This window comes from Helicoverpa zea, chromosome 5 (genome assembly GCF_022581195.2).
Source record: "Helicoverpa zea isolate HzStark_Cry1AcR chromosome 5, ilHelZeax1.1, whole genome shotgun sequence".
In the NCBI taxonomy this organism is placed as follows: domain Eukaryota; kingdom Metazoa; phylum Arthropoda; class Insecta; order Lepidoptera; family Noctuidae; genus Helicoverpa; species Helicoverpa zea.
Genome location: NC_061456.1, coordinates 9,660,663 through 9,683,726, shown reverse-complemented (window position 1 = coordinate 9,683,726; position 23,064 = coordinate 9,660,663). Strand labels below are relative to the sequence as shown.

The 23,064-nt window shown below is 36.9% G+C and overlaps 1 protein-coding gene across 1 annotated transcript in view; it reads right to left on the bottom strand.

The window, feature by feature from the left end:
- Positions 1 to 23,064, bottom strand: part of LOC124630193 (afadin) — a 69,014-nt gene that overhangs the window by 28,867 nt on the left and 17,083 nt on the right. Inside the window, exons 7-11 of the mRNA XM_047163932.1 lie at positions 22,188 to 22,313; positions 20,776 to 20,933; positions 20,062 to 20,137; positions 3,217 to 3,404; positions 779 to 946 (exon numbers count right to left, since the gene is read on the bottom strand). Coding sequence (XP_047019888.1) covers positions 779 to 946; positions 3,217 to 3,404; positions 20,062 to 20,137; positions 20,776 to 20,933; positions 22,188 to 22,313 — 716 coding nt within the window. The remainder of the gene's footprint in view (positions 1 to 778; positions 947 to 3,216; positions 3,405 to 20,061; positions 20,138 to 20,775; positions 20,934 to 22,187; positions 22,314 to 23,064) is intronic.

Genomic DNA, 23,064 nt, shown 5'->3' with positions numbered 1-23,064 from the left:
GATATTCAACCTCTTTAGCTCAAAGACAAATTATAAAAAGAACATAGATGACAGTTGTCAAGAGAAAAGGTTTTTTGTTCAAATTATTGATTTTTTATTTTCCATGTTTTTAATATAACTTTTATGTTTTAAATTTCTATTGCAATGTAAATACAAGTTAAAAAAGGCGAAGGAGTTTTCTTTACAATCTTGAAGAACCTAGAGACTACAATTTTCCACGGGACTATTGGTTTATGTTTCGGTATCTGAAACTTGGCTCTGAGGAATACTTTGCTTTGACATTTCATTAAAGTTAATTGGCCCTATAGGAATTTAAGGGGATCGTCTAGAAAATGCAATTGTGAAAATTTCTTTGTATTTTGGTCTTTGTTAACGTTATCGTTTAATAGAACTGAAGCGTTTAATACTTAACAACAATAGAAACGACATCATCCATCATATTTAAATTATAAATTCGACTTGTATTTCTATTATACCGTGACTGTGATGACCGCGGCATGTTTTAATGTGTGCAAAAGTATTAACGAGAAACTAGCACGGAATATAATTTATTTTAAAAAAAGTTTTTCAGCTTTTCTCCTTACCTATTCAGTGCACGCATGTTATGACTTGAACTTTTTTAAAGATTTGTATGAAAATAATAAATAGTTATTTTTGGAATTTAAAATATTCATATGTCTTCTCAGAGCATATTTTTATTGAAAGGCAGTCGTTTGACTGGGTCTTATCATGTCCAGTCTTTTTGCCCAAAATATTCACGCCGATACTAATAACTTACTTGTAACCGCTGCGAGTGCATGATCCTGCGTCCGTTGACGTAGACATGAGCATCGGCGTGCAACGGAGTGACGGAGTAGCCGCCGCCCTCCGCGGGCGCGACCACGCAGTGCCGCGGCTGTATGGACGGCCCGTAGAGTTGGAGACTCGTGCCGTTGCCAGAACCCACCTTCCAACAAACATTATCATTATCATGAGGCTGATTGATTTTATCTGTGTACTTAGGCCCAGGTTCACCGACAACATATGCGTATTAGTAACGTTATAGTTCTGTTTTCCAAATTTAAGGAAAGGGGATGTATTCAAGGATGAGTGTGATCCAAGGTAAAAGGAAACTTATGCAGCTTCATAACGATCACGTGTCGATTTGGCATTGATTTTCAGTAACATAGTAGTGCAAGGTTGTCAAGGTGAATTCTAGGAATTTCAACTATAAAATGCAATGAGTTTGCGTGAAAAACTCAACCGTCATGAAATGCTACAGGGCGAATTCTTTGAAAATGTAACAGATGCTACAAGGTTAAAGAAATTGATCCTTTGATTAAATAAATATTACCTTGGCAACAAATTAGCTCGAAGTCGTAATTTAAATATGCCAGGGAACTCTGAGCATGTTAGTACGGATTGACTTTGACGCGAAAGCGGTGTTTATTAAATTCATAAAGCTCGAGACTTGAGCAGCGTTAACAACGTAATTGAATTATTCTTGTACAGAAAACTGTGAGTCCGTGTTCGGAATTATGGGAGAAATGTGACGAAATTATTGTTTTATTTCTATGAAGGGGAATGTTTCTTGCCTATTCAAATTAATTCCCGTAAGCCAAGGAAATTAATTTTAGAGAATAATAAAAAAGAAAACAAAATTATATACGATGTTTATTTAAAAAGCATCAAGTAAATGGGTGAAGCGTGGGCCTTTTATATTGTGCCTTTTGCTTATTTCTCATATCAGATAACAAAATGTTTACTAAGTAGTATCGTACTTTGATTTTTTAACAAGCTCGAACACAGGAAAAATGTTAGGTATAATCAAATCGAATAATAGTATCTTTTCAGCAGTAAGTATAATGTTGAAGAAATGAAGTTTTCAATAAAATGCAATTTTAACTAGACAGACATCACTGAAAATAGCTAACGTTGAAACTCACCGCAGTCCTTCATGTCTAAATGTCAACATGTTCGTGGCTTGAAAGCTTCATGAAATTATAAAAATACATAGCCTTTTTTTTTATTGATGCATAAAACATAACTCAGTACAATTAAACAATTTTCAGCGTGACGCTGCGCCCAGTGGGCGAGTAATGCCTTTTTAAGTGGATGTTGTCGGAATATAAAACATGATGTGTTTGACCGAACGACATTGATATCTTTCATCGATCGCCAGCACACCTGACTGTTCCCTCGCGAAACTACAAACTGAACAAGAAACTACTCTAAATTGTTTATTGTAGGCATTTGTCCGTTGAATGCTATTGTCTATTCTTACATTGTATACGGTATGAATGAAATCACTACGGGATTATATTGCGAGTGGCTCTACTGAACATCAAAGAGTTAATACAAACTGCTCCATGCATGTTTAAAATTTATTTGTACTGGCAATATAGGCTCCCAGAGGACAGGTGAACGTTTATTTTTGAACAGCTACTCTTTGTTTATGAAAGTATAAAGTATTAGTCATAGTAAGAGTTAGATCATCAATTCTGAACTTCAGAAATGCAATCTATTTCATATTAATATACACTTTTTGTAGCCAGTTTTATGGATACCATTTTCCATTTTAAATGAAACCATAACTTTTAATACCAGAAGCACTAAAAGCAAAATGGCACTGCAACGTTCGTCTCCTTAATACTCTTATCATTTTTCTAAATAAACGTAGTGCTAGGCCGCATTAACTATAATTCTGTCGGACCGACGTCTATCCGCTTGTCTATTACAACTCTCAGCCATAAATTGGAGAGTAAATAATTAAAATGGTATAGCCTCCATTCTGTCTAGCGGTGATCATCGTCTGGGGATCGCGTACTGAGTCGTTATAGCTGATCTATGGTGAGCATTGTGATAGTAAACGTGTACGCAATGTACTTCAGAAACAATTCCATATTCCATATTAATAGGGTGAACTGCATTTTTTAGTATCGCAATATATTTCTAAAAAGTCAATCATGTAGACCGTCGAGATCGTTCGTCTATGCACGGTTTGCCTGAACTACTCTTGAAGTCTAACATGTTAAACAAACTTTTGAAAGTTTGCCGCAATCAGACTCTCGTAATTGTTGTTGGAAAAAGGTCGCAGGCAGGCCAACTTGTCCTACTAGAATATAAATGTTGTTGTTTGTCTATCAATCACACTTTGACGGATTTGGGTGGAACACACACAAGAACATATAAAAAAACACTAGCAATGGGGAATCCTAGCATTAATTAAGTACGAACCTCGACCACGTCCGTTATTCTGAGTCGTCGTCCGTTTTCCAGTGGTGTGGCATCTGGTGACATTTCCACCAGCATGGGCTCGTTGCCGGGCCGTCCGCCAGCGGCTCCGGTGCCCGCGCCCACCTTCTTCTTGCGCCGCCGCGGCTGCACGTCCGCTGGCCGCCGCCGCACGTGGAACATGATGGAGCCTACGACAACGCACAAACATATTCACTCAATACATCATTAATACATATCATAAAACACAATAATCTCACATACATTTAGAAGTAGATATTAGAAGGAATGACAGGCTCTGAGTACAGTTAAGCCGGTATAGTAAAGAGAAAGACACAGTGCGGCAAGTAAATTAATGCATAGTCACTTTTTCCAAAAAAGCGCCCTTTCTCGTGTTACGTCAATGGTTAAAATAAGTCCACAAACCATACTGGCAATAACTTATGTATTCAGTTTAGGTAAAGTTCAATACATTTCTACTTAGTCACCAAATATTGGAAAGGCTGAATCACGAGGCTGAATCAACCTTTCACCATGAGTACACGGACCAGACTGTCCGTTAATCGAGAAGCATATGTAATATTGTTGAACTTTTTCACAATAACGCATGCGGAAAACTATAAAACCAAAGTGTCAAATGATCTTTATGGATCGGTATTTAACTTTTTGGAACAAAATATCAAAAAGTGAATTAATTAAACAGAAGTAATTTACATGATTCCATCCAGTAATATCTTATGTTTTGTTTTATAGTACTATAAAAACAACATGATAAAACTAATCTAAAATTCAGTCATGGCATGACAAGCTTTTAGTTATGTAAACGTTGTAATAGTTTCAACGGTGGACGTGGAAAAGCACAGCGGTGATTTTTAAATTGCATAATTTATGGAAAGCAACCGAGGAAAGTTGGTCTCTGTGACAGGGTGGCCGTGGAGGGCCGAGATAGTGGACTGTAATAATGTATGCCAAATGTAAATGTTAAAGCCATGACACTTTCACGCTATACCTAAGTAAAGTTGCGGACTATGCTACAAAACGATTAATTAATTCTGTTATATGTTTCACAAGGAAAATTTATTCCTCATCGTCTTATAAAAAATATGTCAGTTTTTTCATCATCTGAATTTAGAAATTGGCGTCATCCGTCGTGATTTTAATAAAGGTTTTGCTGCAACCGTTTTTAATAAATAGGAAGGTTTTGCATACTTATTTTCATCCCTTATTCGTCATTAATCTACTGAACTGGTCAATTCTATATGCATAAATTCCTCATTGACATACATGTTCCCACATAAGTTCAGCTCAATACTATTCAAAGTAAGACATAAATAACGTGGTTTTATTTGGGTCGACGCCTTAACGGCAGGTCACAAGCGTATTAACAATATAATCAAATGACGATCGAATGTGTCGACAGGCGCTGGTAATTGCGTTTTGTACTAGGTATATTTACTTGACAACGGAATGGTATAATGAAGCAATTGCCGAAGTCCCTACTAACATAACAACAAAGTCGGTCTATATATCTCTAGTTTTATTTGCCATTTAGTTCTGTTTGCAAAGGTTATTTTCATCTGTATCCTAACTGTTTGCTTAAGAAATCCTCGAAAAAATCTCATGTAGGTAGTAGAATATTGTACTAGAGTGAGAATTAGTTCATCCAGGTGTATAAAATAAACCGTCCGTCGCCGCCGTCGTGCAGCTCGGTTCCGGTACGTTTCCAAATCGCAACCGTGACTCTATGTTCGTCATTCTACGGCTCCAACCTCGGTAATTAAAAGTTCGCAACTTCTACATCAACGACCTAGTTTACTGGGTACATTTAAATAAATAAAATAAAATATCAAATATATTTTTCGTATTTTACAACAACTAAGTAAAGCGTATATGTTGTAACGTACAGTCTGGGGCCCGATTCTCCTAAGTTAATAATGTCAAAATCGAGTAGAAATCGAATCGCAATAGCAGTTTTAACCATATCGGGCATTCTGCTACTAATAAAAGACCAATCGTATTCGATTGACATTTGATTGGTGTGCGATTGGTCTGCTATTTTGGTGATTTTGGTCCATACGGTAGTTTGCTGTACAATCATTTTGCAATCGTTGTTCATTTGCAGACAAAATGATTCATTATTGAATGACAGAAAAGGATAAAAACGTTTATTTCAAAGAAAAAATAGCGGAATGCCACATACCCTTCAATCGTAATCGAGTCGGGATCGGATCTCAGTCGAATCGAGTCGAACGTGAATCGTATGACGCTTAAGTAAAATTAGGAGAATCGCGGCCCTGTTCAACAACATCGACAACTGAATGCCCTTTAAGTTTTCTGTAAAATTACATAGTTAAGGAAACTTCTACTCCACTCTGGGGTACGGGCAGAATAATAATGCGTGTTCGTTGTTGAATCTGTAATCGGCTACGCAGTATACAGTGCCTGAGAGTAAAATGTCAGCATCCATAGCAGTCGGGGAAGTTATCATTTTATCAGAATGACATCTCACAAACATAAAGTTGGTATAAACATTGTTATTATTTTAAAACCTCTCGTTCATTCTTGGATTTAACGAAATCCAGATTTCAATTGTATTGTTACGGGATAATAACGCGAGCACGTCTGTATTACAAAGGAATGCCATTACGAATAAATGTGTAACCCAAACGCGAATCCATAATGGATTAGCTCCTGACGAAAAACTCATTGGAACATTTTCTGCAAACTTATATGGGGAAGCGAAAATTCTGAAAGCATTTTTTTGTGTTTGTAAACTGAAATGTTTTTGCTCTTGAACAATGCAAAAATTGGCTAGTGAACATCATGTCTAATCGAAATTTGTAGAGGTTCAAAACTCGTTAGTAAGTTTGCTTTGGACACAGCTAGTCTTTTTTAAGTTGTGACACTGGATATTCGTTGTAACTCAAACCCGGGACCTTACGTTCAGCGGTGACACTGCAACAACTACACTGATGAGGCACTCTTCACACGGTCGTTAGTACCTAATAGTAATTAAGACCGTGCAGATTACTGTCACGAATTACATTTAACTATGGACCTACTTAATTAACTTGGCCACAACTTATTCGGGGACCAATAGTAGTTGTTGTAGTTTGTATATCTACATGTAAATAATGTATAAGCTGGTACCACAATGGATCCTAGGGGACATTGCCCTAATATGCCTGACGCGTGTTCAGTATGTACAGTAGAATAAATGAAACCGTTTGTAATTATTTTGTGAAAACTAAACCTGTATGAGTTCTTTCAGGTTTTTCCGTGGCTATTTAATAATCGCTAATACCAAAAATATATTTGTCAAAAACCGTAATTTTATAGTATTTACCAGTTCCTGTTACACTCGCTGTAAACAGAAAGCTGACCCACGAGACAGAACACACATTAGCTTAATGAATAAAGAAATAATTAACCCAACTGGGACGGTGAGACGGACTCATTACGTGGGGTGGTAAACATAATTAAACTATAGCAACAAAGAGAGAACTTGGTAGTTTCCACGAAACGAAATTTACGTACTTTTCTTCAGCAGCTAAGATCACATGATTTCGTTGGCAGCTAAGCACTCACGCCGCATATACATAATGCCACTTACAAACTGACGATGAGATAGCTTAACACAATTTGAAGATATTCGGAAGTGCTACATTTAGTGGCTTCGTGTTTAGGTAAGTGCACTCGAAGGCGTGTTGGCTCGTGCGCAGACAGGGGGGAGGAAGGGGGGACGTGCTACGAGTGAGACAAGCCGCCTCTAGTGTCAACATCATTAGTGTCTACATTGTCCCGTTGCTCTACCGGAGCTACGAGAGTTGCTACGAGCTACAACTTTCGTAGGCATAACACCTGATTTCCTTGCGGCAATGAAAATCTCTGGAGACAACAATATTTCGTGGCAATATCATACATGAAGGTATAGAATAAAGAAAGAGTTAATAGTGCAAACTACCCAACAAGAACAAAGGTGGACACTAAAACAGCACTATAGAGTTGAGTAATTAAGCCTGGTAATTAAGGGCAGCGACACACAAAGAAAAGGAAATTTTCACCTTAGCGACAAACAGCCTCGTCACGATCAGTCATTCGCAATACATACAATATTAAACAGTATCAATCATACTGTAGACGCCTTTGATCGTAATGATCGATGGAAACAAAGAAATAATTCGTGATTAATCGAGGGCACCACTCTGTCGATATTGGAACAAAATAAATCAACCACTTATTGACTTTTTCAAGAAAATCTATAGTGTTTGTTTACCATGGGAGTTGTTGTTTAAGTTTAGTCTATATTCCGAACTAGTTTCAGCATATTAGCAACTAATAACAAGACACGCACAACACAGAACTTACGTACCTGCTTTACATGGATATCTGAATTGGAAACCGGGTCAATAGTCACAAAATTGGCAATGTAAGCCTTGTTTGAGCTCAAATATACAATGGAAATGTGGTTTATGGAGCCGTTTGTGGAATATAATACACATACATAAACAATGCACATGGGTTCAGCAGAATGGCAAAATCAATACTTAAACCCAACAGGCAATGAAATATTAACATTAATCGTATTTCATGGAATAGGTGCTTGTTACGTTTAGTATACTGCACATAGACATATTCGTCCGCTTCAAGACGGCTATTGCCGCATGTGTGCGGAACGTCCGCCTGGGACTTGGTCGCATCCTCTAATGGTCTACATGATTTATTATCGTGTATACAACTCGCATCACTATGATAATGAAAAAGATGATTCATAAATTGCAATCATGTCGCGTAAATAGGGAATTGATACTTCTGATCCCTCATATCTTTACATCTTTGGATTTAATATTTTTGGAGAGATAGAATTTAATATTGCACTCAAGAATAACACAAACAACACTGAACACAGGACAAGAAACACTTTATACAAAACGTATAAGTATAACCACTGTATAACCTGAGGAACGATTACCTAGCACGACTTCCTTTTTATCATTTCGTAACCGAGAACTAAAGGATCTACTGAAAAGCATGATGGTGAGCGCTATAAGTATTTTCTGTAGCCATTGCCGGCCGAATAGTATAAAAGCGTAGCGCGTAGTAAGTTCAAACCGACCGGCGGTCTAATTGTAACTGGACGGAGTGGCACACCACACCACCACTACGTCACACGTAACGTACCACCGGTGCCAGCCGGCCGCCACTCAACTCATAATGCAATACAGGTTAAGGACTACTTTATTGGTTTTGTCCACTTTAATTTTATATGACCACTAAACGCCGCTACATAATACATGTCGGATTACCTATGTTTGTCCTTATTATTATTGTAAGGCGTAAGGTCTGCTAGTGTTTACGTAGAATATGATATCAGAAGTCTTAATACTAAAATTAAATCTGAGAAAGCTTTTCCCTGTTCCGTTCGTATGCGTAGTTATAATGCGATAGATGTCATAGAGTATGATATAACCTCACGAGGGAACACACATTTTGATAGTTCCCAAATACCGACATCTTCATAGGGTGTAATTAACTAAAACTGATATGTCAGAATGGACAGATCATGTCATGTAACTGGGTGATGACCTACATGTCCCCAAAACTAATTAACAAGAAATGGCACAGTTTGACGAGGGTGGTCAACGATGAAAGGAAATGACAGTTCTCAAGATAGGTTGTAGATGAGCCAACAGCATGGCGGCGCGCGGTAGAGTAACGTCCACGTTGCGGTCGCGTGCCTGCGTGACCTGCCGAATTTGTATAATCACTTTGCCTCACCTGTTGCTGGTTCACAAATAATATCCAACAACGACAAACTTACCCCGATACCATCGAAACCATTTTATTTCACGTGTCGAACTGAATAATTACTACATTTACAGCTTTGACATTTAGTTGGACTTGAACTGCTGTTTTTAGTTTAATAGTATTTCAGATTAGTGTCGATTGAATCTAACAGCTGGCAGTTGAGCCAGTTTATCTATTGTGCCAACGTCTAAGTTGTATTTATCGGAGCCATAACAATGGGCATTTCCGTTTTGAGATGTACGCTCTGTATTATATCCAGATGTAGGCATAATACTGTTAAAAGCGTTTGGCATACAAGTGTTGTAAAGCGGCCCGATAGCGATCGCTCCGTCCAAACGCCACTCAACATTACACACTAAATGATATGGGACCGTCGGGTTCATATAGGAGAAAACCTCATTTTCTAAAAGGTCACGAATCTACATCTCTATAACATAATCCATTCCACACCCTTTTCCTTTCATTGGCGCAAATGATTCTGAAATTACACTTTATTTTGAGTAACGCTTTTTTTTCTTTTAGTGGTTATTTTGGATGGCAATATTGAAGGGTTAAAGCTTAATCAGTAAGTACAGTGCTTATAGCAATTTAGCGATCATCATATCGTCGGTGTATACAAGAGGGTATCTAATATCCGACTTTTTTCTATTTAGTTATTCGGGTTCGCAAGTCACTACCGGGCCCATGAGCGAAGACAGATTGCCGGGAATTGACAGGGTGTCGCCGTCGACGGACACGTCTGGGAGGACATCATCATCATCATTTAGTTATAAAAGTTCTGAAAATAAGACCTATGAATAACAAACAAACACACCTTATGTCGCTATATCCGTGTGTAAGTGATACTATCGAAATCCAGTAATTACTGCTGTCATTTTGAACTGCGACCTTTGCATCGAAGTAATTATGAAGACCTTAAAATTCACGAACAAGACCTATCAAATAAACATTAGAAAAAAATCAAAGCACAGAGATACCATTACCACATGCAAATACGTCGTTCACATGGACATTATGCATGGAAAAATTTGCGTAATTGAAGTCGTAACAATGCGCAGTATACTCTTATAGAGTATGCGTGTGTATGAATGCTGCGATAACATCAACGGAAGGTGGGTGCAGCAACATATGACATGCTGACGATGTCGCCGGCACGCTAGGTCGCGGCAGCTAGTCGAACCTTGCGTAAACATAACAATGAACGTATGGGGCAGGGCGGGCGGACACATGTTCCTGTGTATCGACGACCGACAATGTGGGATCGACAATCAACAATACATCTAAGGAGAATTATACTATTCAGGTATAGAAGTACCTAGTAGGTACAATACACAACATATGGTTGAACCTCGCTAGATACCAATCCATCCACCACATCCGCTATAACTTTAAGAATACATTTTTAGAACTTGAATTCATCCAAGAAATAGGCCTTGTCCTAGTTAAGACGTAAAAAAAAAACAAAAAGATTTTCTCAGTGGAAACTGAAGTTCTGAACTTCTGCATAATTAGCACTCTTAAAATTATACGCATTTGTATAGATGCGGACATAAAAGATGACGGGTATTTTATTCCTTGTTGCATTGGGAACAAACGAAACTGTTTTCATTTCTCTTTTCATTCTGGAAGCGAGGAAAAGCGGAGGTTCTTTTAATGTTTTATTCATATATGTTTGTGTGCAAGAATGACATGGAAGTGATATTTTAATATACCCAATTTTCGTGACTTCTGATCTCAATTCAAAATATTTAACGAAAGGCTTTTAAAAATCAGCCACGCTGAAACATTTTAATAAATTTGAATTTCAACTGGTATACCTTTGATTTTCCAGATCATCACAGAATGTATTCCTTTGAAGCGAATGTCGTGAAATTAAAATTTGAATGGAGGCTTGTTGAGGATACTTTGTGCGAGTAACTAGCCGCCTTGCTGCGTTGCTTTCAGAGTTCTTACAAACCTTTCTTTTAAAGTTCTTTTTGTTATAATTGTTCTGATCCTTTCGACTCTGGTAATCTTCAATCTAAAGAAAATTCTTCAACTTTCAAACGAAATTTCTAAAGATTTTAATAAAATCTTTTATGATAAAATGTTAGGTAAAATTGGTAATAGGTATTAATTAAGACTAACTAAGACGATCAATGTGCCATAGTTACCACCAGCAAAACTTATCGCCTAAGTATTGATTACTTTTATGGGTTACTAACCTCCCAGAGTGCATAAAACTGAAGTTACTCAATAAAGATAGAGCCTTAATATTGTGCGAACGTCATTTAGCCAGTTCTCGTGTAGCTTATAGATCAAAATATCTGAACATGTAACCTGTAGTTGTAAGTTTTAGATTATGATAACTATTAAACTAATACCATTAAACTAATACAGATTATAGTACAGCTTATGTTTGTGATGAACCGTGGCGTTCAGTACAGACTTCCCGTGTCTATTGTTACGGTTCATGGCCATAACATGGACATATCCTATAACTATAAACCAGTCACTAGATCTACTTCCTACAGATATGGATGTCAATACAATGTCATAGCATACTATTTCTAGGCAAGTAGCTTTATGGGTGAGGGCTCGGCTAGGCCCCGGGAGACATTACACTGTCAGCAGGAAGTAGGTAATCCACTTCATTCGAATTCTTTAGGGAAATCCAGTGTCATACTTTTTGTTACAAACGTTATTATTGACACGAAGAAAAATATTCTTGTTTATTTTCATGGGGCACGCAGATTATATTATTTAAACGCTATCATGTAGTTTGTAGAGCGTTGATGTCTAGCCTATGATAATACGAAAATAATGTGACGTGTCGAGTGAACGCAGAAAATTGCTTTTAGGTACATATTACGAGCTTTAAGTGTCCTTATAATGTACGAAAAATGCGGAGAAACGGTGTTGTGAGTAGGGTACTGTAATTACGTTTCCGACGAAATAATTATTCGGATAACGACAATTGACAAAATCTGTGGTCGCTCGTTAGACTCTCGATTTTATTATGCATGAAAGAATTTGATGAAGTTAAGGGACCTGGGATTTTGGACGAGGGTAAATTTCTAATTAGTCGCTTGGTCTACGAGTTTCTAAACTTGTAAACAATGCTTTGCCGTGACCTTTGAATTGCAAATAAAGTCAACGCACCGGGGCATAAATATTGAACGATTTCTATTGAAGTCACATCGTGTTAAGTTCATACGGATATATTATTATGGTGGTGGGAAATAATGACCTAAATTCTTCCTGATATCCTTATGAAGACTTTATTTACTGATGTCTATTGACACACGTTGTATTCGTCTCTATCTTTAACACTAAACGTATTTGTCGTTCATGTAGTTTTGTACATGTATTGTTGCGCACTTCAAACTTTATTGGTCCGCTTTGTGTAGGCTCTTGTGAGAAACATCGAAATGGCTTAGGTAAACCCTCAGGGGAACCGTCTAGTCGCCGAATTCTCTCTGGGGGATTCAAGCTATATTACTTGTAAAAGTGTTTCTAGGCTCGAAACAGTTTCCAGATTAAGAAGACTTCTATGTATGCCTGTATATTTGTACATATTATGCAGCAAATGCCTTTAACACGAAGTGTTCGAAACATCAGATTATGCAGCCCATAGAGCAAGAACTTTGTAAACAGACTGGCTTAAAATACAGCATCCTAATTAGTCTGGGTGCCGGTATTAGTAGCTAGTTTCCTGCCACGTCAATCAACACCATCACACACAGTTCTAAACTGAAGTTAGTTAAAAATACTTTCCGATGTACTTATTTTAAGCAGTTACGTTTTACGCCTTGGGTAATAATATTTTGTGTCAGTATCTACAAGAAATACGCAAAAGAAATTGAGATGATTGTCCAAATCTAACTGAGGAAAGTTGGGCGCCTGATAAAACTTTTATTAAATTACGAACCTCAAAGTCCAAGTTAAGATAGGATAGAAACAACTTAATATACTGTCTTTTTTAAGTAACAAGGGTTCTCGCGGTAAATTACAAAAAAGCTGCAGGGACACAATATTGTGTCGGGTCATAAGAACAACAATGAAGAAACTAAAGAATGGCAAGAGTTATTAACTGGCGAAGTCTAATAATACATTTAACAAGCAAGTAGCAAAGTATGCATTTGCACAATGTAGGTGTACCTATGTGTATGGTATTTGTGGCAGGATATAGCCAAGTATACAAGCCCGCGCGGAGCGAAGGGTCAAGCACATACATTATCCGCCAGTTTGTTCCCTAGCTAAATACACAAGCTATTCGTCTTCCACACAGTTTCTATTGGGTTAATAGAGCAGGTGTAGGATAAGTGCCACTTGCCTTGACATTTACAACTTGATGTCGCAAATAAAGTAAAAACCAAGAGCTATGGGAATACACCGTGTCACACCCTGTAATAGGTTCTGCACGAAGATATTGGATGCCATTATTCGTGACCTACTTCACCGTGATACGCCGAAGGTAGTGATAATACTCTAATGCGCTTTGTATTCTATTCCATCGAGCAGAAAACATGATCTGGTTCTAAAAAATAAGCGCATGTATGCAACTGATATTGTGCAGTAGACTATTTAAACCGAAGCGTTTTCATGCTAGTGGCGTCTAATATTTATGAAAACTTGATATTTACGTAAAGAAGTTCATAACAATAGTTTAACTAATGAAAACTATCACATTGAATAAGTTCGTATTCTTAATGAAAAGGCTTGAAAGCTCTACATCCCTTTCACAATATCTTTAACCTCCTACGGATTTATGCCAATTTGCAATTGTTTACGATTAAACGGTTAAGTTTTTTTTTTTCAGTTACGGAAGCGCCAATTAATGAGATCAAAGACAAACAATGGCTTTCTTATCTACTATCCTTTAATTTAATCCATAAGTGAATAACTGGTTCATTTACAATGAATATTTTCATTTCACCGTACCTATAATGATAAAATGTTGTTTTGATAGCCATTTCTTGAGGTTGTTATTTCTTGTATGCCATAAATTCATGCAAGATACCCGCCCGTCATAACTCAACAATTTCTCTCAACACGTACACTCAATCGTTTATCTTTACTAACAAGTCGCCTTCAGGGATCTATCTCGATAACAAATAATGCTAAAGGTCAAATAGTAACTAGAAGAAAGAAAGACACCACTTTATGGCTCAGCTATAAAAAGTGCTCTTAATCGCGACATTCTTGGTGAAATAAAACTGGAACTTAAGACAAAAGAAGCACTAACAAGCTTTGATCGGTGACGAGTGACGACACAAAATGATTTAGAAAGTTTGGGACTTCCGCATGACACGGAAACGCAGCGAGTACTACAAGATAATGACAAAACAAGTTTGTAACTTACAGTCGTGCACCAGAATATATGTAAGACATCGATTGTTGGGTTCTTGAGAAACTATAAACTCTATTCAACTCTTGCAAAAGTTGAGACTTTCAAGGACGGTATTATGCATATCGATTCCTCGAAGGAACGGACATCGAACCGCGAAACGAGTTAAAAATACCGGCACCGGCGGCCGGCCGACCGGCATCTGTGGGCACACCGGTCAGACTACTCTGTCGGCCACATGCGTTTGTTTACTATCTGCTTCGATCGCGGCTGCGGCGCCGGCGGTGGCCGCGGAGGGCCTAGCCGGCGATCACATTGCAAATTTTGAACAAAAAGTTTTTTCGTGCGAACTTACGGCGGAGGCCCCAATCCATGTCGAGGCGCGCGGTAAGTGAGGCGCGTGGCGCGGCGTCTGCGAGGCGACTGCCGCGTCCTGCGCCCGCACGCTCCCTCTCATGTATTCCCATTGTGAGCCACGGCGAGCATTGTCCGACCAAGAGAGGGACCTTCTCGCGGAAATACTGGACACGCCGGTACAATGCAACCACCGAACATATTAAACTATTTCTACCAACTGATAACATTACTGCATAAACTTTCACCAAGAATCGATTCGGCAAGATTGACAAGCCAGACATTGAGAAGTAGAGAATACATACGTGATGGTGTTCTGAAGATCAGTTTTCCTCAAAAAGCACCGAAATAAAACATAAAAATCTGAGTAGGGAAATTTTTCCTTTTTGGGAAGTCGGTTGAAAATGGTGTTTCCGAGAGTGCTTGTGTGTCAAATTTGTGTTCATTAGACCGGTGAGGTGTGTGGTTTTCGATACTCGATCTAGATTTTTTAACCTAAACCGGAATAGTTTTCTAGCTAAATTATTTGAATAAATGCAATACTGTTGAGAGTAACGAAGTTTCAACGACAGGTCTTAAGCAAAAACCCTCTTTACGCCAATAATTTAATTTAGTAAGTAGGTACTGTTCCTCTTTAAGCATCTCGGGCTCCGTCTTTCATCTATCTATATACAGCAACGTAACTTCAGTGTGGACTAAAGAATTTGTAGGTCGGGCTTGATGAAAAAGCGTTATCGGACAATTCGCGACGGCCTACTCATTCATTTCCCGTTGGAGATTCGATTTCGATTTATACGTCCATAAATGGCCTATACATTAGAACATTGTAGTGAATAGGGCTTTTTGACAAAATTAAGAGGGTGTTCTGTAGATTCCCAGAAGCTAATTCACTAATATTATTATGCCAATCTTGCATCTTTGCACCAAACAATGCAAAGTATGAACTAAGTTGACTTTGAAATCAACTTCAATAACAACCTTCATAAACTAATATGTAGATGTAAGCGCAACTTTGTCCTCAGAAATTCAAATTGGGATTGACTTCAGCATGAATGTTTAGTGAACCTTGAGTGTTACAAGAGAAAGGACTATTACGCTAATTGAATGATAATATTTAGGTACTAAGCACCGTATAAGATGAATACAAATATGTACACTAGAGTTTATATTAAATTGTCATAGTAATGTGGCAGAACAGATGATATTTGGATAGATGATTGATAGATGTAAGAAACAGTTTCCTAAGAACACCAGCGAAATCGCGGGAAACTGCAAGTGATGTACCTATTTAAATAATTAATGAGGCATAGATTAATATGAAACAGCCCTTTATTTATTAATGTTGCCGCAATGCATCAATGCTAGCTGAACTAGCGTCGACATGACCGATAGAGCTGGAATAACCCGAATCAACACAGGGGACGAAGTTCATCTCGAAAGTGAACGCCGAACCAGATTCAATTTCGATATTTGCCGTGACACAAAAGTTCGCTAAGTAATGAACCAAGTTATGCTTTCTCGAAGTGACTGACTACAATGTGTGGACTTTCTTTGATCACTGTAGTAAGTGACACAGATAAGTTCGTTGATCTTATAAAGTTTAATTGGTCAAGTTTTAAGCTAGAATGAGTGTATCCAACTAACTTGCTGCAGTAGTTTGGAGCTTCATTTTAAGAATAAGTGAAATTACAAAAAATAATATTCGAGTATTACCAAAATATTTTTTTATCACGGAGATTCCTATCGAAGTTAACTAAAGTTATCCAATCTATAGGCAGCGTTATTAGATTATATTTATTTGCATATTAATTACTGATGAACATTCTATAGGGAAATAACTTCAAAAGGTATTAGAATATGAGTGAACGTTTAATATAACGTTTGACTGGAATCACAAATTGCGAAGCTATGTACCTTTATATCCTTACTATCCTTCCTAATATTACAAATGCGAAAGTAACTCAGTCTGGCCGCCTTTCACGCCAAAACTACTGAACGATTTAAATATGGTGCAAAGATAGTCTAGAGACTGAGTAAGGACCTAGAGACTAGGTACCTACTTTTATCCAGGTGAGGGAAGTAGTTTCCTCGCGACCCAGGACCTACCGGTGGCGGAAGCTAGTAATACATTACTTAACCAACTACATATATGGCATGGTATGTTTTTAATAAAACTAATAGGTACATTCTATATCATTTCTATTTAACAAATGCTGTTCCCAAAAAAAGCAATGGAAACTAACGCAACCATACGACAAATATGAGCAAATTGCTCATATTGATACGTCGCATCGCGAGCATCTCTTCACACAGCGAGATTAAACCATTCATAGCCGCGAACACGTCTCCGATGAAATGTCATTCGTTGCAAACGACGGGATTGGATGTCGCTATAGTTCGGCCGTTCAGAGAATGCGTTCCTGACACATCGCGATTGAACTGACGACGTAACTTTGCAATGGCGTTGCAGTTACGATAAAAATATTTTTGCTAGTTGTTTACCGTTTTAACAATTGAGGAGCATTAAAACAACATTATTATATCAATAATCAATGAATGTTATAATTTTGTGCCAAACTGAGTGTCAAATAACTTGGTAAACAATATTTTTCTAAATCTATACTGCGCTATTACAAGGTTATGTCAGCGGTTTATATTTTGTAGTGCTGTGCTAAAAATAACAGGCAAGTATCGTAATCTGTTCTTATACAGTTATAATATAAAATAATACGTTTTGATTTTCTTTTTAAGAATTGGAAAATAATGGACTATAAGACTTAATTATAACGTTTATGAAATATAAAAATAAAACTATGACCAAACCGCATTTTTATACTTAGATTAAAAATGGTAACCCCAAATGGCGTTATGGGCCGCCATTTTGTGACGCTAAAACAGTCGTCCGTTGTCGTTTCGTGCGCATAGACCACGTTTTTCAAGTGTTTTCGATCTGTTTTTATTTGATTACCCGGCTTTTGTTAGACCGAGATATCAGGATTGATTCTGTTATTGATAATAATATAATTATACATGTAGGCGAAGATGATGATGAAGACACCACCTCCTCAAGCAAATCGGAGTCTGATTAATATTCTGTTCGCACATTCAATTCAATGTACTTGTAACAAAGAATAAATAAAACAATTTTATTATATGAATATTACCTTTTTTTGGTTTCCACTTAAATAACTAAAATAAAAATTTAAATGATTCCGCCAATTTAAAACGAAAATAATCTTAAAATAATTTGGCGGTTCATTTTGGAGGAACGGTAACGAACTCAGTGTTATGTTGTGCCCATCACTAGTCGTGACTAACTGACAGGTGTCAGGAACGCATTCTCTGAACGGCCGAACTATAAATCAATTTATATCAAAATGTAATTTTCTTTGTCTGTCTTTGTCTACAAGTTATATGTATCTGAAAACTGATTTGAATCTACTGCAAAGATTGACTTTAAAGTTACATTTTCCACGAAAATATTGTAGCGTTAAATTGTAGTTTTAATTAAATTAAAGAATATTAATGACCAGGAATAAAATAGATACGTCTAAGTTACAATTTAACTTTAGTTTAATTACCTAATACATAAAGCTCCCCTTTCACTTTCAAGGCACATTTAAGTTTGATTGGATTTAAATCTCCTCCATATTTCACTGGACTGTAGCAGAATAGTACGAAATATCAATTTAGGGAAAGAGAAAAGTAGCCGAAGTATGTACAACAATAATGGAGCACTTTAGATAAATAATTCATCTCGCTATCTACTTTTCCTACCCAAGCACCGTTGTTTAATATCCCAAATACTTTCAATAACCGTGACTCCTTCAAAGTTCGGGTTCGATATAACTATAAAACAGGCGCGTGATCCGACCCTGCATTACCTTCACATAATATCAAAGTGGTTCAAGGAACTTTTTTCATGAGACTATGTATTAGATACGAATTCCTATATGGAAGCTTTACTACGATATTGGCGGAAATTTCAAAATATAACGTTCAATTGAAATGCCAGAATATAGCTGAAATAATAAAAACCTTTCGGGATTGATATACTTCTTGTGAATTCATACCATTTCGGAATTATTTCAGCCGTGACATTTAAATATCAGCGTTCACGGGCAACTCAATATCTATTGTGCATCGACAAGCAACATGAATGAACATTGTCAGATAACGCTCTGCTGAAATATCAACCAACGAATTTACCCCAAGTGCAATCTAAAATAAACTCAATATCTTGCAACCAACTAAGATAATAGCTACAAAACTGAAGAAACTCAAGAGAAACACCGAAAGATCCGTGAACTTTTCTGCAGAACGCCACTTAACGATACCCTAACTAAACAAAACGCGGGAAGCAGATATTTTTACATTGTATTTTTCTAGAATATCTAGCGTCTCGTACTCCAATGCCGTCCATATGGGTCAAGTGGCTCATGCGCTGCCATCTCATTTTCACTTTACACGAAAACTAAACAACGTTGTTCTCTGCAGCTAGCATACACTTCAAGACGTGTGGCCTACTAATTTCATCCGTTGTTGGTTAGAAAAGGAAATATTTTTCTCCGCTTTTTCTTGCGCAAATAGGTAAATCATTATGTATCTCCTAAAAATACTTATTGGTTGGTTTACACAATATTTTAAATTATCATATCTATTCATGATTTTTTTTCAGTCAAATACGTAAAACTTTTATTGGAATAGCCAATTTCTTGAATCCTTTTTGCAACTTCGTATGATCTCGATTTTGCAACGAAGATCTTGTTAGGCTAATGGCTGGCTTTGAGAGCCAAAATGCCCGCATCACTTTTCTAGGTTTATGCTAAGCTAATACATATCGAAACAGCTTGCCTTAAACATGAACCAGCCAATAAACCAATTTATCAAAGTTTCTGAATACACATAAAAAAGCAATTTTTGCTAATCGATAGTCGACGTTACCATCATTTAAGGGCACAAAATAATCAGGGCACGCGATGGCGACGTTGCATAGTTTGCAAGCGGAAGTTTTAAAATCACGAACAAACATAAAACTTGCAAATTAGTTACACAAAATGCATTTGATATACTTACACTTATGTTATTTTAAAAAGCAATGTTTAGAAGTGGGTCGTTTGAAACTTTAACACACGTCTAACTTTTAGAGCGTTTGGTACGGAAACTTCTTTTTTGAAACTGTTAATTAATATTTATTAAAATATGAGATGGATTTAGATCACATTGACGTCATATAATATTACCAAACTTTCTTGATTTCAAATATTGTGATGTGTGTTTGTAAACATTGTTAGTTTCTATTGACAATCGTATAATAGGGTAACATTTTTTTACTATCAAAAGCATGCAATACTTACTTCTTGTCATATTCATCAGAGCAAGCGGGCACTCGTCGTCTTCTAGTATGTACTCTGAATTGTCGGTTTTGTCCTCCTACAGAGACAACAAAAGTGTTATACAGTAAATAAATAATGCAACTATCTATTATTTAGCCGTAATGAATTAAATTACAGTTCCCATTACTTCGCCCCTCCGATTCTCCACTTGAAAAATGAAAATAGAACTTCGGATCGGCAAAGTTATTTTACGAGACAAAAAGTGAACTACAACTATTCTATCGTGCAAAAGAAAAGAGATAAATTAATTGTAAGCAATGCAACTTTAGACTTTACTGAAGAGAAAAACTCAAGTAATCTGTAGTAGGTTACCTTTATAAGGGTGAAGAATAAATAAAACTTTCCCATGCAAAGCAATAAAGAATGGCGTGACTGAAAGTATGTCACGACATCCCGTCCAATTAATCAATGTATATTCTATATGAAGTGCTATTAATAAAAACTTCCAATTTATAAAAGTGCAATGCCGTGTCTTTTTTAAGAAATATTTTAAATACAATAGAGAAGTTGCTGCTTTTAGAGCACCATATTATAAACTTTCAAGAAGTGCAGTAACTCGCAATTGTCAAACTAAGTTTCAAGTGAGACAATGCAATAATTTGTCCTACATTTCCACCAATTTAATTTATGAGCAATTATTTTTGCTTTTTTTGAGTGATTAATTAACAACATTACCTGTACTATACAGAACTGCTGTGGGTCTTGGTAAGACATGCCATATTTGTCAAGCGTCTCCCGAAGCACGGTGGCTGCAGAATCGTTGACTGATAACAGTAGCGTGACATACGACACGTCTGGACGGAGTATTGAACCATACACCCTTAACGTTCCACCTGCATATACAAATGAAATATACTTTTAGAAGAGCAACTGTCTTCGCTGAAAAATATTTGCGAACTGAAATGAGGCCTAACCTATTTGCTTGTAAACAAGTTACTGAAATCACCATGGTGATTGCTTTTGGAATTGTCTTCGTTTTACAGAAACTATAGATAGCAATTGTTTTATTCATAGATGATAAATTCTTCAGTTTTGAATTGAATTGATGATATTTTGTTGCATATAAGATTATGTTACCAAGGTTTACTTATGTTTCAAGTTAAGGAAAGACTTTCTGCAGTATTAGGCCTAGACCCGAAGAAGTTTTTAAACAACCAATAGTATTTCGATATCCAAATTTCTCCGACCACAAAGTGTTATACCCAATTGATGAAGTCTAGGCGTTAGAAGTGTAATGTGCACGATTCTAATTGAAAGCACTCTATCTATTGTCTGCGTATCCGTGCTGGTGACTCATCAAACAAATTGTAACTATTAACTACTTATTACTAGGAGCAGATGTTTGAAACACTTTCGTCATCATCTAAATATATAAAACTCAAAGGTGACTGACTGACTGACTGACTGACATAGTGATCTATCAACGCACAGCTGAAACCACTGGACGGATCGGGCTGAAATTTGGCATGCAGGTAGATGTTATGACGTAGGCATCCGCTAAGAAAGGATTTTGATCAATTCTACCCCCAAGGGGATAAAATAGGGGATGAAAGTTTGTATGAAACTTTGTCAATTTTAAACCAATCGGACTGAGACTTTGCATGCATAAAGCTACTATGGCGTAGGCAACCCTTAAGAAAGGATTTTGATAAATTCCATCCCTAAGGGGATAAAATAGGGGATGAAAGTTTGTATACTTCTTAACGCGAGCGAAGCGGCGGGCAAAAGCTAGTAAGTTCATATGTCAAGTTCACTGCGTCACTACGGTACTCCAATAAGAATGAATAATACCCATTTGCAATGTCCGAAATATAAAGAGTCTCGTAAATGTTATGTCTGTAGTTTCAAAGTATTAAAATTACACCAATCCACACTGGTATAAGTCAAGTAAAAGTAGAATTCACAACTCAAATCAGGCAGTACAGTAGTTCTGCAAACTACGTCAAGGCATCGTCGATCGTCAAGTGTTTTTTCGTTGAATGTTCAAAAGTTATGTGTAGGTTCTTATGAATGTTGACAAGTCGAGCTCAACAGGAATCAAGTCCATATGTTGCAGAAACCCGTATATTTCAACATGGTCCTATTACCTGTATCAGGTCCCCCATCCTTAGACTTGAACTGTTGTAACTTGCGGCCGAGCTTCTGCTGCCGTCGGCGACGCATCACTGCCTCGGGGTTACTGATGCTGCGCATGAACGACGTCTCGGGCAACTCTGAATAATAACATAAACATTTTATTTATGGCATGCTTAATAATGAAGAAGGAGGTGGTGGTAAGTCTTATAGGTACATAGGATAGAGGAAGAATGACATTTGCCTCAGATAAAATACTGGTACTCTGCTCCATCAGGAGAAGCCGAAATGGGTTGAGAAAAGGCTAGGCAGATGATATGATTATATTGTATCTTTACCTCGTATCAAAAGTCAAATACGGCATGCAATAAAATTAGATTGTTTAAAAATTTTGTTTGTTCAACTCAAGTCTACAAACGGTATTTGTTCAGCAATTGGTGCGGATGGTTCGCCACACTTTATGTAGTATTGACAATATCAATAATTTATCTCTCCATGAATAACGTAAAGGTTCAATATGATTAGGTTCAAAATTGAAAACAAAAGCAATAAAAGTTTATTTTTGATCTTGCATCAGAGGAAAGAAGAATATAGATATAGCCGTGCAATAAACCTAGATAAGATAACGTATTCACCTAGATGTAAAGGATAATGTGTCATGACGTTATTGTCCTTGAAGGACAAAAGAAAAAGGAAGTTACTGCTTGAATCACTAACTAGTGAATCACCGCTTCACGATACAATATTATTTTGTTTATTTGCTTGCTGGGATTTACAAAGTATTGTGAAAGATTGTAAATACAATAGAGTAAGACTTTATTTTGTAATTTCAATATCAATTGTGTTACAATTGTTTTCACGTAGGTACTGTTATTATCAAATATCTTTGCT